This window comes from Amborella trichopoda, chromosome 8, assembly GCF_054954075.1.
Source record: "Amborella trichopoda isolate Santa Cruz 75 chromosome 8, AtrichopodaSantaCruz75HAP2 v2.0, whole genome shotgun sequence".
NCBI lineage: Eukaryota > Viridiplantae > Streptophyta > Magnoliopsida > Amborellales > Amborellaceae > Amborella > Amborella trichopoda.
In genome coordinates this window covers 24814993-24827485 of record NC_142343.1, presented here as the reverse complement: position 1 = coordinate 24827485, position 12493 = coordinate 24814993, and the positions used below count along the sequence as shown (strand labels likewise).

The window sequence follows — 12493 nt, the reverse complement described above, 5'->3', positions numbered from 1 at the left end:
ACATAACAATGGAGAAAGGCATCAGCAAAATATTGTCGCGCTTGTGTTATGTGTGTACCTCCAATAACAGCTCAAGTTGTTGCAAAATGGTTCTAGAGAACACATTTTATACTATCTTTGGTTTATTCCTTGTTATTCTTTATGCTTAGGCCTTAGGATAAAACAAGAAAAGGAGGAAGTGTTGGTTGGGCTACATATATTGTGTAGATTTGGAGGGACACATAGATTTTGCTTCATTTTCTTAGCAATATAAGAGCTATTTTGTTGAACATCGCCTTTTTGCCTCATCTTCAAGTAGTAACCTTCTTCATAATTGATCTGACGGTTCCAACTTTCACAATCTGATTTTCTTATCTATAGAAATACAGATTGACAATACAATTTTCTTCAGCCAAGCCATTCAAATTTGTAAGAGTATAATTTCTCTGAATGCTTGGTCCCAAATCAAAAAAGTCAACCACATGATAGCATGCCTGATTTAGAAAGGTGAAGAAAGTCAAAACAAGAACAGCAAATTGGAAACCATAATTTTCAAATGGAATTGAATGCTTCCATCACAAACCCATGAGGAGATCAAACCTGATTCATGAAGCATTCACCAATTGTGAAGAGAGAGAGAGAGTACCTGAAAACTTAAGAGGTTCTCTTTTGAGTGAAGGCGATTCCCCTACCACCTTCGTTCCTAGGTGTGCCATGCCTTGTTGCAGAGTAGCCCTGTGTTTTGCCGAAAAATACAAATAGATTTAGGCGTCAATTGGTTCAAAATTTTTGCAATCTATCAAAATTTTCAAGTTGTAATATACTTATTTGTAGCTTGAAGAATTCTCATAGATATCGGGGTTGTTTGATTGCTTTGCTAAACTGCAATTGATTAATGTTTAAATTAAACTGTCTAAACTCTCTGTTTGATTATCTATTTCAAATTGACCCTACCAACACAAAAACCAGAGAGAAGAGAACAGCGCACAGAGCGCAGCAACAATGGGCACATGGGACTTCCATAATTGCCATAGAATCTAAACCTGACCCATGTCGTACACAACCATGAGAGTCGAACCCATCGCCGAAAAAGTTCTCACAATATTTGACTCAGCCACGCAGAGTACTCTAATGGCAATGGACACAAACACAACACTTTCATCATCTCTCACCTCTCTCCTCACAAAAATGGAGGAAGAGAACTGCCCCATATCCGAAGACACCTTCCCCTCCATTTGTCCAGGCTTCTTGATTCTTCTTTTTTAATAATTGTTCAGGGTATGGTTGAGCAACAAACCATTAGAGGACCTTAAGAACCATTCGCTTAATGGAACTTCAAATGTAACTTAACATTCAGAATAACAAAAGAAAAAAAATGTAACTTTCAATTATAAACCAACCCAAAAATACATTCTGTATCAAAGAATTGAACAAAACTTGTCCGCACATTCTGTCAAGTGAAAGAAATGGGTATCCCATTCTCTCTCAAGTTTTCATCAACATATTGCTTTAGGCTCTCTGCAAATCCAAAAAAGAAAGAACTATTGATTCAATGCAAAAAGCCATAGAGTTTTCATTTTCAAGAAAATGGCCAAGAAGTTGGTTTGGAACATGGTAGGGTTTCAGAAATCAATTTAAGAACGAAGAGATTTGTAGAGTAATGGAGTGAGAGAGCGGAGAGAGATAGAGCAAGCTTCTTTAAGTTTGGTGAGCTTCAGAGAGAGAGAGAGTTGCAGCGGGGCACCTTTAAGAGAAGAAAGTTGCAGCGGGGCACCTGAGAGAGAGAGAGAGAGAGAGAGGGATTTTGCAGGGTTGGGACGTAAAGAGTGCACCACTTTCCTCGAGAGTGAGAGTGAGAATGAGAGTGAGAGAGAGAGAGAGAGAGAGAGAGAGGGGAGCTCTTTGGGCTGGCCGGAGAGAGAGAGGAACGAAGTCGAGACGTTTTGCAAAGCGGGCGAGTTCCGTTTTGAGAGCAGGCCAAATTGTGAGTTGGGAAGCGCTAGCCTAGCATATCCATCAAGCGCAAAAGCTCGAAGCAATGAAGCGAATAGCTTCGACCGATTTTATTTTAATTTAGTACATATAAATTAGATATTTATGTATAAAATATGAGTAATGATCCTATGGTACCCTAACATACTTATAAGCATGGAACCTCTACGGATCATTGTAGTATTTGGATTCAGATATCGAGATAGATAAATTTTGAATCCCTGGCCTTTTTTTCATTAAAAAAATATTTTCTCTCTCTCGTACTCCTTCCCTCTAAAACCTTACTTTCTAGCAGTGTTTTAAAACACGGCGATCCCATGGTACCCTAACATACTTACAAGCATGGAACCTCTACGGATCATTGTAGTATTTGGATTCAGATATTGAGATAAATTTTGAATCCCTGGCCTTTTTTTCATTAAAAAAATATTCTCTCTCTCTCGTACTCCTTCCCTCTTTAACCTTACTTTCTACTTTTCTAGTTTTGTTCTCTCTCACCTTTGTCTCTGTACCCGTACTCTCTTCCTCCTGCAAGATCTCTGTACCATTTGCTTCTCTCTTCCTCCCTTTCTCTCCCCCTCCACTCTCTCTTTTCCTCTTCTAATAACCCATCAAGCCCTCCACGAAAAACTCCCTTCTCATTTTCTTCCTCGAAATTAGCCACAAATAAAAGCAGATTCCTTTCAAGAATGGGTTTTAAATCCCTAATGCTTTTTCATTAAAAGAATATTTTAAAATTTAAAACCTCTTTTCTCTCTCACAGGCTCTCTCTCAGGGCCATTGCTATGCTATCCAACCCACCCCTCTCCCTCTCATTTCACATCCACTATTACTCCCAAATTCACCGGACAGTGGACACGCGAATGGTGGGGAGGTTGCGGAGACGGGATAGATTTTTTGAGTGAAACCCATAGGCATTTTCTCCGTTTTTGTTGTAGTGAGATGATGGAGTATTGGATTTTAGAAAAAGAAAAAGGCGTGTGCTTTGCTTGGAGCCACTGAAGTCAGCCATCACAACTGTTGGGGTTTGTTTTGCTTGGAGCTTCAAAGAGATTATGATACTCTCTCTCTCTCTCTCTCTCTCTCTCTCTCTCTCTCTCTCTCTCTCTCTCTCTCTCTCTCTCTCTCTCTCTCTCTCTCTTAATTTAATTTACAAGCTCTTGCAATTTTTTTTTTGTGATTCAACTATTTATTTTTCTCACCACTGGATCCCACAAGTCATCCTGTTCTGGGTTAAATGTCCCTAGAGGAGACTTGAAAGTTTGTGTGACCGGTCTTCCATGGCATACATTGTACTGTACAAGCCCTATTTTGTATCAAAGCTCTCTCTCTCTCTCTCTCTCTCTCTCTCTCTCTCAGATGGATTCTGGGTGTTCTTTTTTCTTGTTCTTTTTCTTCTTGTTTTTATTTTTCTGTTTTCTTCCCCATCGATTTTTCTTTAATGGTGGTTATTGTCAATAAAGATCACCATATACAAAGACAACCAAGGAGAAAAAGGACTTAACAATGAATTTCTTTATTGATTGTTCATAGTTTATAAGATTTTTGTGCAGCCTAAAATGGCTTGGTTATATATGCATGTGATTTAACATGTTTGACCTATTGTTCCTTTTTATGGTTTTATTGACTGGAATTGAGTTTGGACTCTGTTGTTTTATTGATGGATCTAATGATCCTTTTATCTATGTAATTGACTAATGGGTTTGGTCTCTATTTTTTGATTCATGACACAATTGGGATCCTCTGGTTTTTTTGACAATTTAAATGGGATTTATTGGTTTAGCTTCTTTCAATGATGTATTAGATGATAAAGATGATACACAATGGCATATTCATATTCACTTTGAATGGTATTTTCTCCTAATTTAATATTATATTCATACTAGATTCCTTTTTGGATAAATAACATTTATTTTGCAGGCCTCCATGTCTCGTTGCATTATTTTTCTTTTCTCATAATTATATTTTCTTGTGGTTGAGATAATGCAGATTCCTTGACCCAATATATTTGTAGGGACTATCCAAAGGTTATCTGCTTAAGTGAAACTTTTATTCCTTGTGGTTATGCATTTGAATCTGATCACTATGAGTTATAGCTGTCAGGAAGCTTGGCACCTATTTGGATGCATCAAATTGTGGTGACTATAGAATTTGCAATATATTGGGCTAGATTATTGTGTTCACTCTAATCTGAGTATGTATTACTCTCAATCTTGTCATGGTTAGAACATTTGTTTTGGAGCTTAGAATCTTCTTATGAGCTTTTTTAAAATGCAGTATCTTTTGGATTCATTATGTTAGCACTTACCTATTGTTGGTTGTTTCTTATTGCTTCATATGTTCCATTCCTTTTGGAGATGTCAATACAATTGGGGACAAAGGGTCGAGCTCCTATTCTTGGGATCGAGGCAATCAAGCTGCCCATAGACATGTCAATGTAGTTGGGGACTAAGGACTGGGCTCCTATTCTTGGGAGTGAGGCAGTCAAGCTACCCATTGCAATTGGGAACTAAGGGTTGGGCTCCTATGAGAGCGATGCAGTCAAGCTACTCAATTGGGCCCAATGGTTTTGTGAAGTGCTTGATACTAGGTTGAGGGATTATGTTTTGGAGAGGCTTACGGATACATAGACTGTGTATCTCAAGGTTTGTACTTTATATGTAAACATTCATTGAGGTTGAGAACCTAAGATTTATTCACTGAGGTTGAGCTCTTAAGATTTAGGTCGATTGTGTTTCAAGATCTATAAAATGGAAGGTGGTTTGTGCTTTGTCGAGGCATTCAATAATGAGAACTCGCTTGATGTTTACTTCACTCTATAATGAGAATTTGCATTAATTTATTTCCCTTAATATCATTCACAAGCACAACCAAATATCAGCATATGACAACATAGGGAAGGAAGCATTAGTCTTCTTCAAATCGATGTCTTCTTCAAAGAGACACTCATATGGTTTCCAAAAACATATCAGCTTGAATCTAAGGAGTTGCTTCTTGGAAATGACAGCAGTAAATTGTGATGCAAAGGAGTTAAAAATGCAAATTGCAGCCATGACAGCAGGAAATGGAAGCAATTGTGATGCAAAGGAATTGCTTCAACAGGAAATGGAAGCAATTGTGATGCAAAAGAATTGCTTCATAGAAATGGCAGCAACAATTGAGTATATGTGTTCACACAATCATTTTGAAACTTGTGATGCAAAGGAAAAATGAAGTAATTCTCCTGGCTACACAAAAAGGTCTAAAATTTAATATACAATCATTATCAGCTGATCTAAAAACCATTTGCAAAAGATATATGTGGCAGTAAATTCAGTCATTTGTTCTCTTTTAGAACTATAAAATGAAAGGTGTTTTGTGAGTTGTATTATAAGCATCATATAGTCTTTGTGAACTATCAAGGGGACATTATTTTTCTCTAATCGAATAAGATGGCACTTTGTCACCCAGCTTACACAATTGTTTTCTCCTATTTTTATATGGAATGAATGATTTTGGATATGGTTACCCATTTTTGTTCATTTACTATTTAAAACTTAGCTAAGTGCTCATTGCCAATGATTTCGGTCCAATCTAGAATGTCCAATGAAAATATGTAGAGAGTGAGACCATCCACACTCATGACACTTGAGGATGGAGGCTAAGATATGCACATCAAATTTCAGCATGTAATTCTCATTCTCTATGGTTTTTCTATAAACTGGAACCGCAGCAAGAAAAAATTGCTAGTGCCATTTACAAGTGTTAAGCAACCCACAAAGAGAGTTCTATACAAAAACCCGCAAAGGGCTCAAAAAATGCTTTACATCCAATATATAAATACAAAAAATATTATATATAAAATGCTTTACATCCAATAAAGTTTAGATACAAAAAATGGGGGACAATATGCTCAAAAAGGTGCTTAAAAAAATATTCTTTTTTTGTTGTCTTGTGTTGCTCCTCTTTAACGATAACATAACATCGAATGCTGAGTTGGGCTCTCCCAATAAGTAGCTTCATAACAAAAGTGAGACTCATCCACAAGGGTCGGAACAAAATATTGTGGTTGCATCAAACTGCATGTAAAGAGTAAAAAAACATCACCAAGCAATATATAATAGGTTATCACTAAGAGGTTCCAAATGTCATGGCCAAAATAAATCATAGATATATACAAAAGAAATGATCATATGAAATAACATATATTTAAAGCTTACCTAAATGTCATTGGGGAAAGTACCATAATAGTAAAAGCTTACATAAAAGGCACCACTATAATCTTGAATCGTAGCATTCGAGGACCCGTGGTCATGGCATTTATCATTGAAATTTGTAAAGTAAAAGACAAAATAAATTGCTATACAAGTGGTGAGAGTAAGAAAAAAATTAGATAAAGAGAGTATAAGATAATCAATGTTTACAACATAATCAATATTTTACCCCTGCAATATGTGAATCACTACTTTTGAACAATAAACAACTATATGAATTATGTTCCACAAGTAACAAGCTTCCGCAGTAACAATGAACAAATATGTGAATTATGTCCCACAAATAACAAGCTTCCGCGGTTCTTCTCTGATGGTTCTTTAACTATTATGGTCGAAAGGCAGCCCTTTTTTGTTGCCAACAATGGATTTTGTAATATAATATTCCTGGTTTACCAAAATATCCATTAAAATTTTAGGGGCTTAAGTAAGTTTAGTCATGACACTTTATTTAATGAGAAGTTTTAGTTTTCTTTTTTGAGATGCACGGACACCCAAAATTTGAAGTCAATACGATTTTAGAGAAAAATCAAAATTAAAATATGATGCATACTATAAAAAAATTGGATATGAACACAAAAAATATGAAATATTGAGGACAATTTTTAAATTTTGCAAAAATCTAAAGTGTGCTTCAAAAAGATTATGGTTCGAAGATTATGATCCGTCCGTTTTTTAAAGAGCTAGGTGTCCAAGAATCAAAAATCCAATTTTCTTTCTCAAAAGTTAAAAATTCTATGTTGATACTCGGATGTATCCCAAAAAATTGGATAAAAAAGGAAGAGAAATTATGTGTGTATCCCCTATGGTTCACATTATTCAAAATTTACCTTAATTTATCCGTCTTTACATCACACCCGTTTTTGGTCAAATTTTTTAGAATGAACAAATTGCCTATAGTTTGGATCTCCAAGGTCCAAAACTACACAGTTTGGAAATTTAGCTTCGTTTTTTTTTTTTTTCTTTACAAGTTCAAGATTTTGGATATTCCAAAAAAATTTCAGCCCAATACGAAAATTAAAACACTATCGGGTTCAAGAAAACTTTCAACATAAAATAGTAAAAAGAATTAAATTTTTGGGAAAAATGATCCTATAAGACCCTCCCACGACCCAAAGATCACTATTAAATTTAACACGAGTCTCCAAAAAATTCAAACCTCGCGCCACCACGCCACCACGTGATATGTATAATTTTTTTTTTAGAGATCCTTACCAAATGGATCAGTACAAAATTTAATAGTGATCCTTCGGAAACTTACACAAATAAGTAGGAAAGAATAATAATTAGGGGAGGGTCCTATAGGATCATTACTCAATTTTTGGGACTACATAAATTTTTATATATTCAAAACCCAGAAATTGCAAGTAAAATAAATCTTTTAGGCTCATAAATTATCTTCAAACCCTAACGCTTTTGTAACCCCAGCACAAGAAGAAGAAGCAACCCCAACCCTGGTGCTCTTTAAAAAATGAGGTAAAACGAAGCACTCACCTGCATCAGTCACTCGATGTGGCCCAGAGACATCGAATTGATGGCGAAGAAGGTGAGAGAGAGCAACCCATGGTGCCAAATTAGTTGATGAGGCCATGGAAGATGCCATTAAAGCGGTGAAAACAAGGGTAAAAGAGAAGCACGTGAAACCTACAACCTAAAAATTCAAAAAATAAAAATCCACAACCCAATCTTTGCAACCCAAAATCAGGAGATTAGATTTTTCATAACTCAAAAAAAAAAATTGATTTCATAAAATAAAATAAAAAATACAAGGAATCAACATACCTGATTTGAGTTTGCTGTTTCTTTGCTCATTGATTTGTTAGATGACGAAATCCTGAGCCATTTTCTTGATCTTCAAAACCCATTCTTGGAAGGAATCAGTCTTGATTTGTGGCTGACTTTGGGGAAGAAGATGAAAAGGAAGTTTCTCGTGGAGGGCTTGATGGGTTATAAGAAGAAGAAGAGTGAGAGTGGAGGGGAAGAGAGCAGGAGGGAGAGTTTTCTTGATCTTCAAAACCCATTCTTGGAAGGAATCAGCTTTGATTTGTGCTGATTGTGGGGAAGAAGATGAAAAAGAAGTTTCTCGTGGAGGGCTTGATAGGTTATTAGAAGAAGAAGAGGAGACAGTGGAGGGGAAGAGAACAGGAGGAAGAGAGAAAAAAAGGGTACATAGATCTTGCGAGGAGAAGAGAATGAGGAGGTAGAGAGAAAAGAGGGAGAGAGAGAAACCAAAAAGTACGGTTAAAGAGTGAAGGAGTACAAGAGAGAAAAATGGATTCAAATTTTCCATCAACATCTGAATTCAAATCCTACGGTGATCGGTAGGGTCCTTGCTCATAGGTGCGAGAGGGTCTATAGGATTATTACTCACAAAAATATATAAATAATAAAAATTTAAAAAATATATTTATATAGCTATTTCTTTGTTGGTTGACGTAAATATGAAGCGATTCGAATTTGACCGAAACAACCCAAAGCGATCCAATCTTGATCGAAATTATGCTTAAACTCCGAAGGCTTCACCGAAGCGAAATGAATTTGATAACATTACCCAAAAGTATCTTGTGCCATAAAATATGAAGCACATAGTAGAGCTGCCTCCAATATTAACACAACATCATATCTTCCCATAAAACCCTTGTATCCCATTTTCTTTGGTGAGTCAATTGGGAGAGACCCTTACCTTTGCGAGGGGGCACCCCTACCTTTGGTAAACCCTTGTATCCCATTTTCTTTGGTGAGTCAATTGGGAGAGACCCTTACCTTTGCGAGGGGGCACCCCTACCTTTGGTAAACCCTTGTATCCCATTTTTTTTGGTGAGTCAATTGGGAGAGACCCTTACCTTTGGGAGGGCACCCCTACCTTTGGTAGGAATTGAGCTTAAGAAGTAATGTTGCAAATCGTCAAGCACTAATCAATTAAGCCCAACCCTTGTATCCCATTGAAAGTAGAAATGAAAGAAAAGTGTTATGCGTAAAAAAAGGAATAATTATACATGCAATTATGCTAATATGCATGGCAAAGTATATAACCGCAATGTGCATTCATGAAACCTATCACATAAATGTGTAATGCAATAACATATTGATATGCAATAAGCAATCATGTAAACGATCGCTCAATTTTTTAATGAGAGAATTTCTAGATTTGCAATGAGGATTATATTTTGAAATATGCGCATGCAAGTTGATATATGTATAATAGTGCTAAGGGGTATATAATAAATAATAGGCATACTAATTGCATTTAATGTTATATATGGGTGATGTCACATCTCATATAAATAATATCACACCCATCCTAATGATAAAAAATACTTTTATTAAAAAAATATTGTATTATAGTATATAAATGTCTAAAATTTATCAAGTACATTTATAAAATACACTATAATGTGAGCACCTTAATATAACCCCTTGGAATTTCACAATTCAAAAGTGGAAGAAGTTAGAAGGCTCAAACTATATCTTAGCCTTTATTTCTCCCTTAAGGGTCGAAGTGCATTTTTTTTCTTTAACTTGCTTCCCTTAAATGTCCGAATTTAACCTTTCCAGTGGAACTAAGCTAGACGACCCTTCAAGGATCAAACTAACATTGATCAAGCCACAAGCGTTGAACCCACTTCTAGTTCGACTACATGTTGTTGAACTAAGCTCCTAGTTCGATCCTTGGTCAACTACCCTGCCAGAAGCTAATTCCACCATTGAAGGATCAAACTAGTTTCTGGTTTTTCTTCTAGTCAAACTAAAAGCTGGTTTGACCGGCGCTAGTTAGCTCGGCCCTTGAAGGGTCGACTTCAAACTATATGTGAAAGTAAAGAAATGTAGTTCTACCGTTAAGGCAATGAACTACTTCTGAAGAAAAAAGGGGACATGAACGCATGTGTAACGAATTCTTTTTATTTAAAAATTCCCTCTTTTTTAATTTTTTTTATCAAATTACCATATTTCGGACATTGAAGATCCGAAGTTTAATTTTCAAAAAAAGTTAACCAAAAAACAAACTTTGCACTTTGAGCGTCTGAAGTTTACCTTGAAAAACAAACTTTGGATCTTCAAGGTCCAAAGTTTACTTTAAAAAACAAACAAAGGACCTTGAAGGTTCGAAATTTATTTTGGGTTGTTTTTTCCTTTTTTTTGGGGGCGGTGCAGGGGGTGGGGGGGGGGGGGGGGGGGGGGGGGTGTGTAGTGTAGTGTTAATTTAGGAATTTTAGAGTCTTGAAGTTTTTTTTTGGGAGTTAAACTTCGAATCTTTAAAGTCCAAAGTAGGAGCAATTTAATCAAACAAATGAAAAATAAAAAAATAGGTGTGAACATAAAAAAATATAAATTTGAAAGGGATACTTTAAATAACAAGAATGTGGAGGGATCTGTGCCTAAACTTCTCCCAAAAAAAAAAAAAAACACGCTAAATTTTGTTTGACACATCAAAGAGAGCAAGCAAAAAAAAAAGGTAAAACAATTGTAATTCTCTTAAAGGGTTGAACTAGGGGCAACTTTGAAAATATAAAAATAAAAACTAGACCTTCGTGTAAAATTGAAAATTTTCCATAGGTTTGGTCCCTATGCGAAAGTGCCACACCAATAGAAGTACCCGACTCACAAAGAGTGGGGCTAAATAACAAACAACAAAAAAAAACCAAGCATGCAGCTAAGGAGAAAAGAACACGCAGCAAAAAAAAAAAAAAAAACAACAAGGCAACCAAGAACAAAAAAATATGCAATAAGAAAAACAAAAGCCAAACCCCTGGCCTAAGTCCATGGGGTCTCTACTGAACACGACTGACACACGTACGTATTTTATAGCCATGCACAACTATAGTGAGCTTCAACCGCCACAAAAGTTGTTTGGGTCGCTCTTCTTTTTATCTTTCTAGTGATTCTAAAAATGTATCTGAACGATAGATTTATGGGTATTTTTGTTAGTTTTTACTCGATTTTTAGTTGCAAAGCCCCACGACCGGCGCCAGATAATTTTTACATGAAATTTCAGTAGAGAAACACAATTTCTTCCTAGTTTCTCCAGTAAAATCAGTCAATTGGAGGGTAGATTATTCGAATCCATAAAAGTATCGATCTATGGAAAATTGACCAAAATGACATCTTTTCATAGTCCACTGCTGCGCCGGCTAAAAAATCGCTTAAAAACTAAAAGAAATTTTAGAAAAAGCTAAGAAAAATAGGGGAGGTTTTTTAAGAGAATTTCATAATATAATGGATTATGAAATTGAGCAAATAATAATGAAAATTAAAGAAAAATTGTAGACACCCCATTCGAGTCTAGAATTGTTGTTGAGTTCTAACACCCCAATGACACACTAGCTTTGTACTCCATTGGACTACCATGTCATAATCTAATTGTAGGAACTACTACATAAAATCCCTAAAAACTTTATGAAAACCTACCCAATATCCCAAACAAATCATTCTAGACGCCTGAGCCTAATAAATATAGGAAATTAACTCGAACAACAATTTGACACCCAGAAACTTGAAAACTGATATCCTATAGTCCTAAAAACTACTCAAAACTCACTCAAATTGGATCAAATTTGATTCCAAATTGTTGAGGAGATCACAAGCTTTCTAATGGTCTAAGAATCACTCAAATCCAACATTGTTGTTTCAAAGTTATGGCTCGAAGAAATTTGATCACAAAAAATTTCATTTCAATCCACCAAGAATTGTACGTGTCATCGATAATGCGTTGCATGGCCCTTGGGACAATGCAAAATGCATCACGTCCTTTTTTGACTAGCCAACGCTAGTTTTGGAAAAAATTATGCATATATCCGTTATTTTATGCGTTATTACAGATCCACCTTTCAATTTTCGTTATTACTTCCATGTCCTTTTTTTCACTTTCATAACGAGATTTTTTAAAAAAGACGATTTTACCCAATTTTGGGTGTTAAACATCCGAAATAAAAAAAAATTCAATTTTTCAACAACCGAAAACGGGAATAGGTATTTTAACCTTCCCGCTCTAGTTACGGTTGTCAACACCCGAAATTAGTTGGGACTCTTTTTTTAAAAAAAAACAGAACTGTTCTTGGGCTGTTTCGATCGAAGAACATCCGAAAATACCTCATCCCCCTCTTTTCCAATTTTTCTTACATTTTAACTGAAATAACTATTTAAATTTGGACACTAGCATTTTGACAGAGAAATAACGACATTTGACGTATTTTGAATTCATTTGGCGGATTCCAAATTTATAGTGAAGGTATGTATTATTTGAGGTTTTTATAACTTTAATTTTGGGATTTTTA

At 35.6% G+C, this 12493-nt stretch overlaps 1 protein-coding gene and 1 long non-coding RNA gene across 20 annotated transcripts in view; both read right to left on the bottom strand.

The window, feature by feature from the left end:
* LOC18427367 (importin subunit alpha-9) overlaps positions 1–4780 on the bottom strand; it is a 66162-nt gene extending 61382 nt beyond the window's left edge. For 6 of the 19 annotated variants that reach the window (XM_088874400.1, XM_088874403.1, XM_088874404.1 and 3 more), the window contains exons 1-2: positions 1724–1827; positions 626–714 (exon numbers count right to left, since the gene is read on the bottom strand). In XM_088874400.1, coding sequence (XP_088730526.1) covers positions 626–695 — 70 coding nt within the window. In that variant the 5' untranslated portion in view covers positions 696–714; positions 1724–1827. Of the gene's footprint in view, positions 1–625; positions 715–1151; positions 1498–1723; positions 1828–2469 lie in introns of those variants that run through there. The other 13 variants (XM_088874401.1, XM_088874405.1, XM_088874408.1 and 10 more) reach the window with 5 other exon arrangements.
* Positions 4781–5619: 839 nt separating this feature from the next.
* LOC110006674 (uncharacterized) lies at positions 5620–8465 on the bottom strand. The gene is made up of 3 exons (XR_002279806.2): positions 8004–8465; positions 7716–7872; positions 5620–6029 (listed from the first exon to the last, which is right to left on the bottom strand). It is a non-coding gene; the product is annotated as an uncharacterized LOC110006674 (long non-coding RNA).
* Between the last annotated feature and the right edge of the window lie 4028 nt (positions 8466–12493).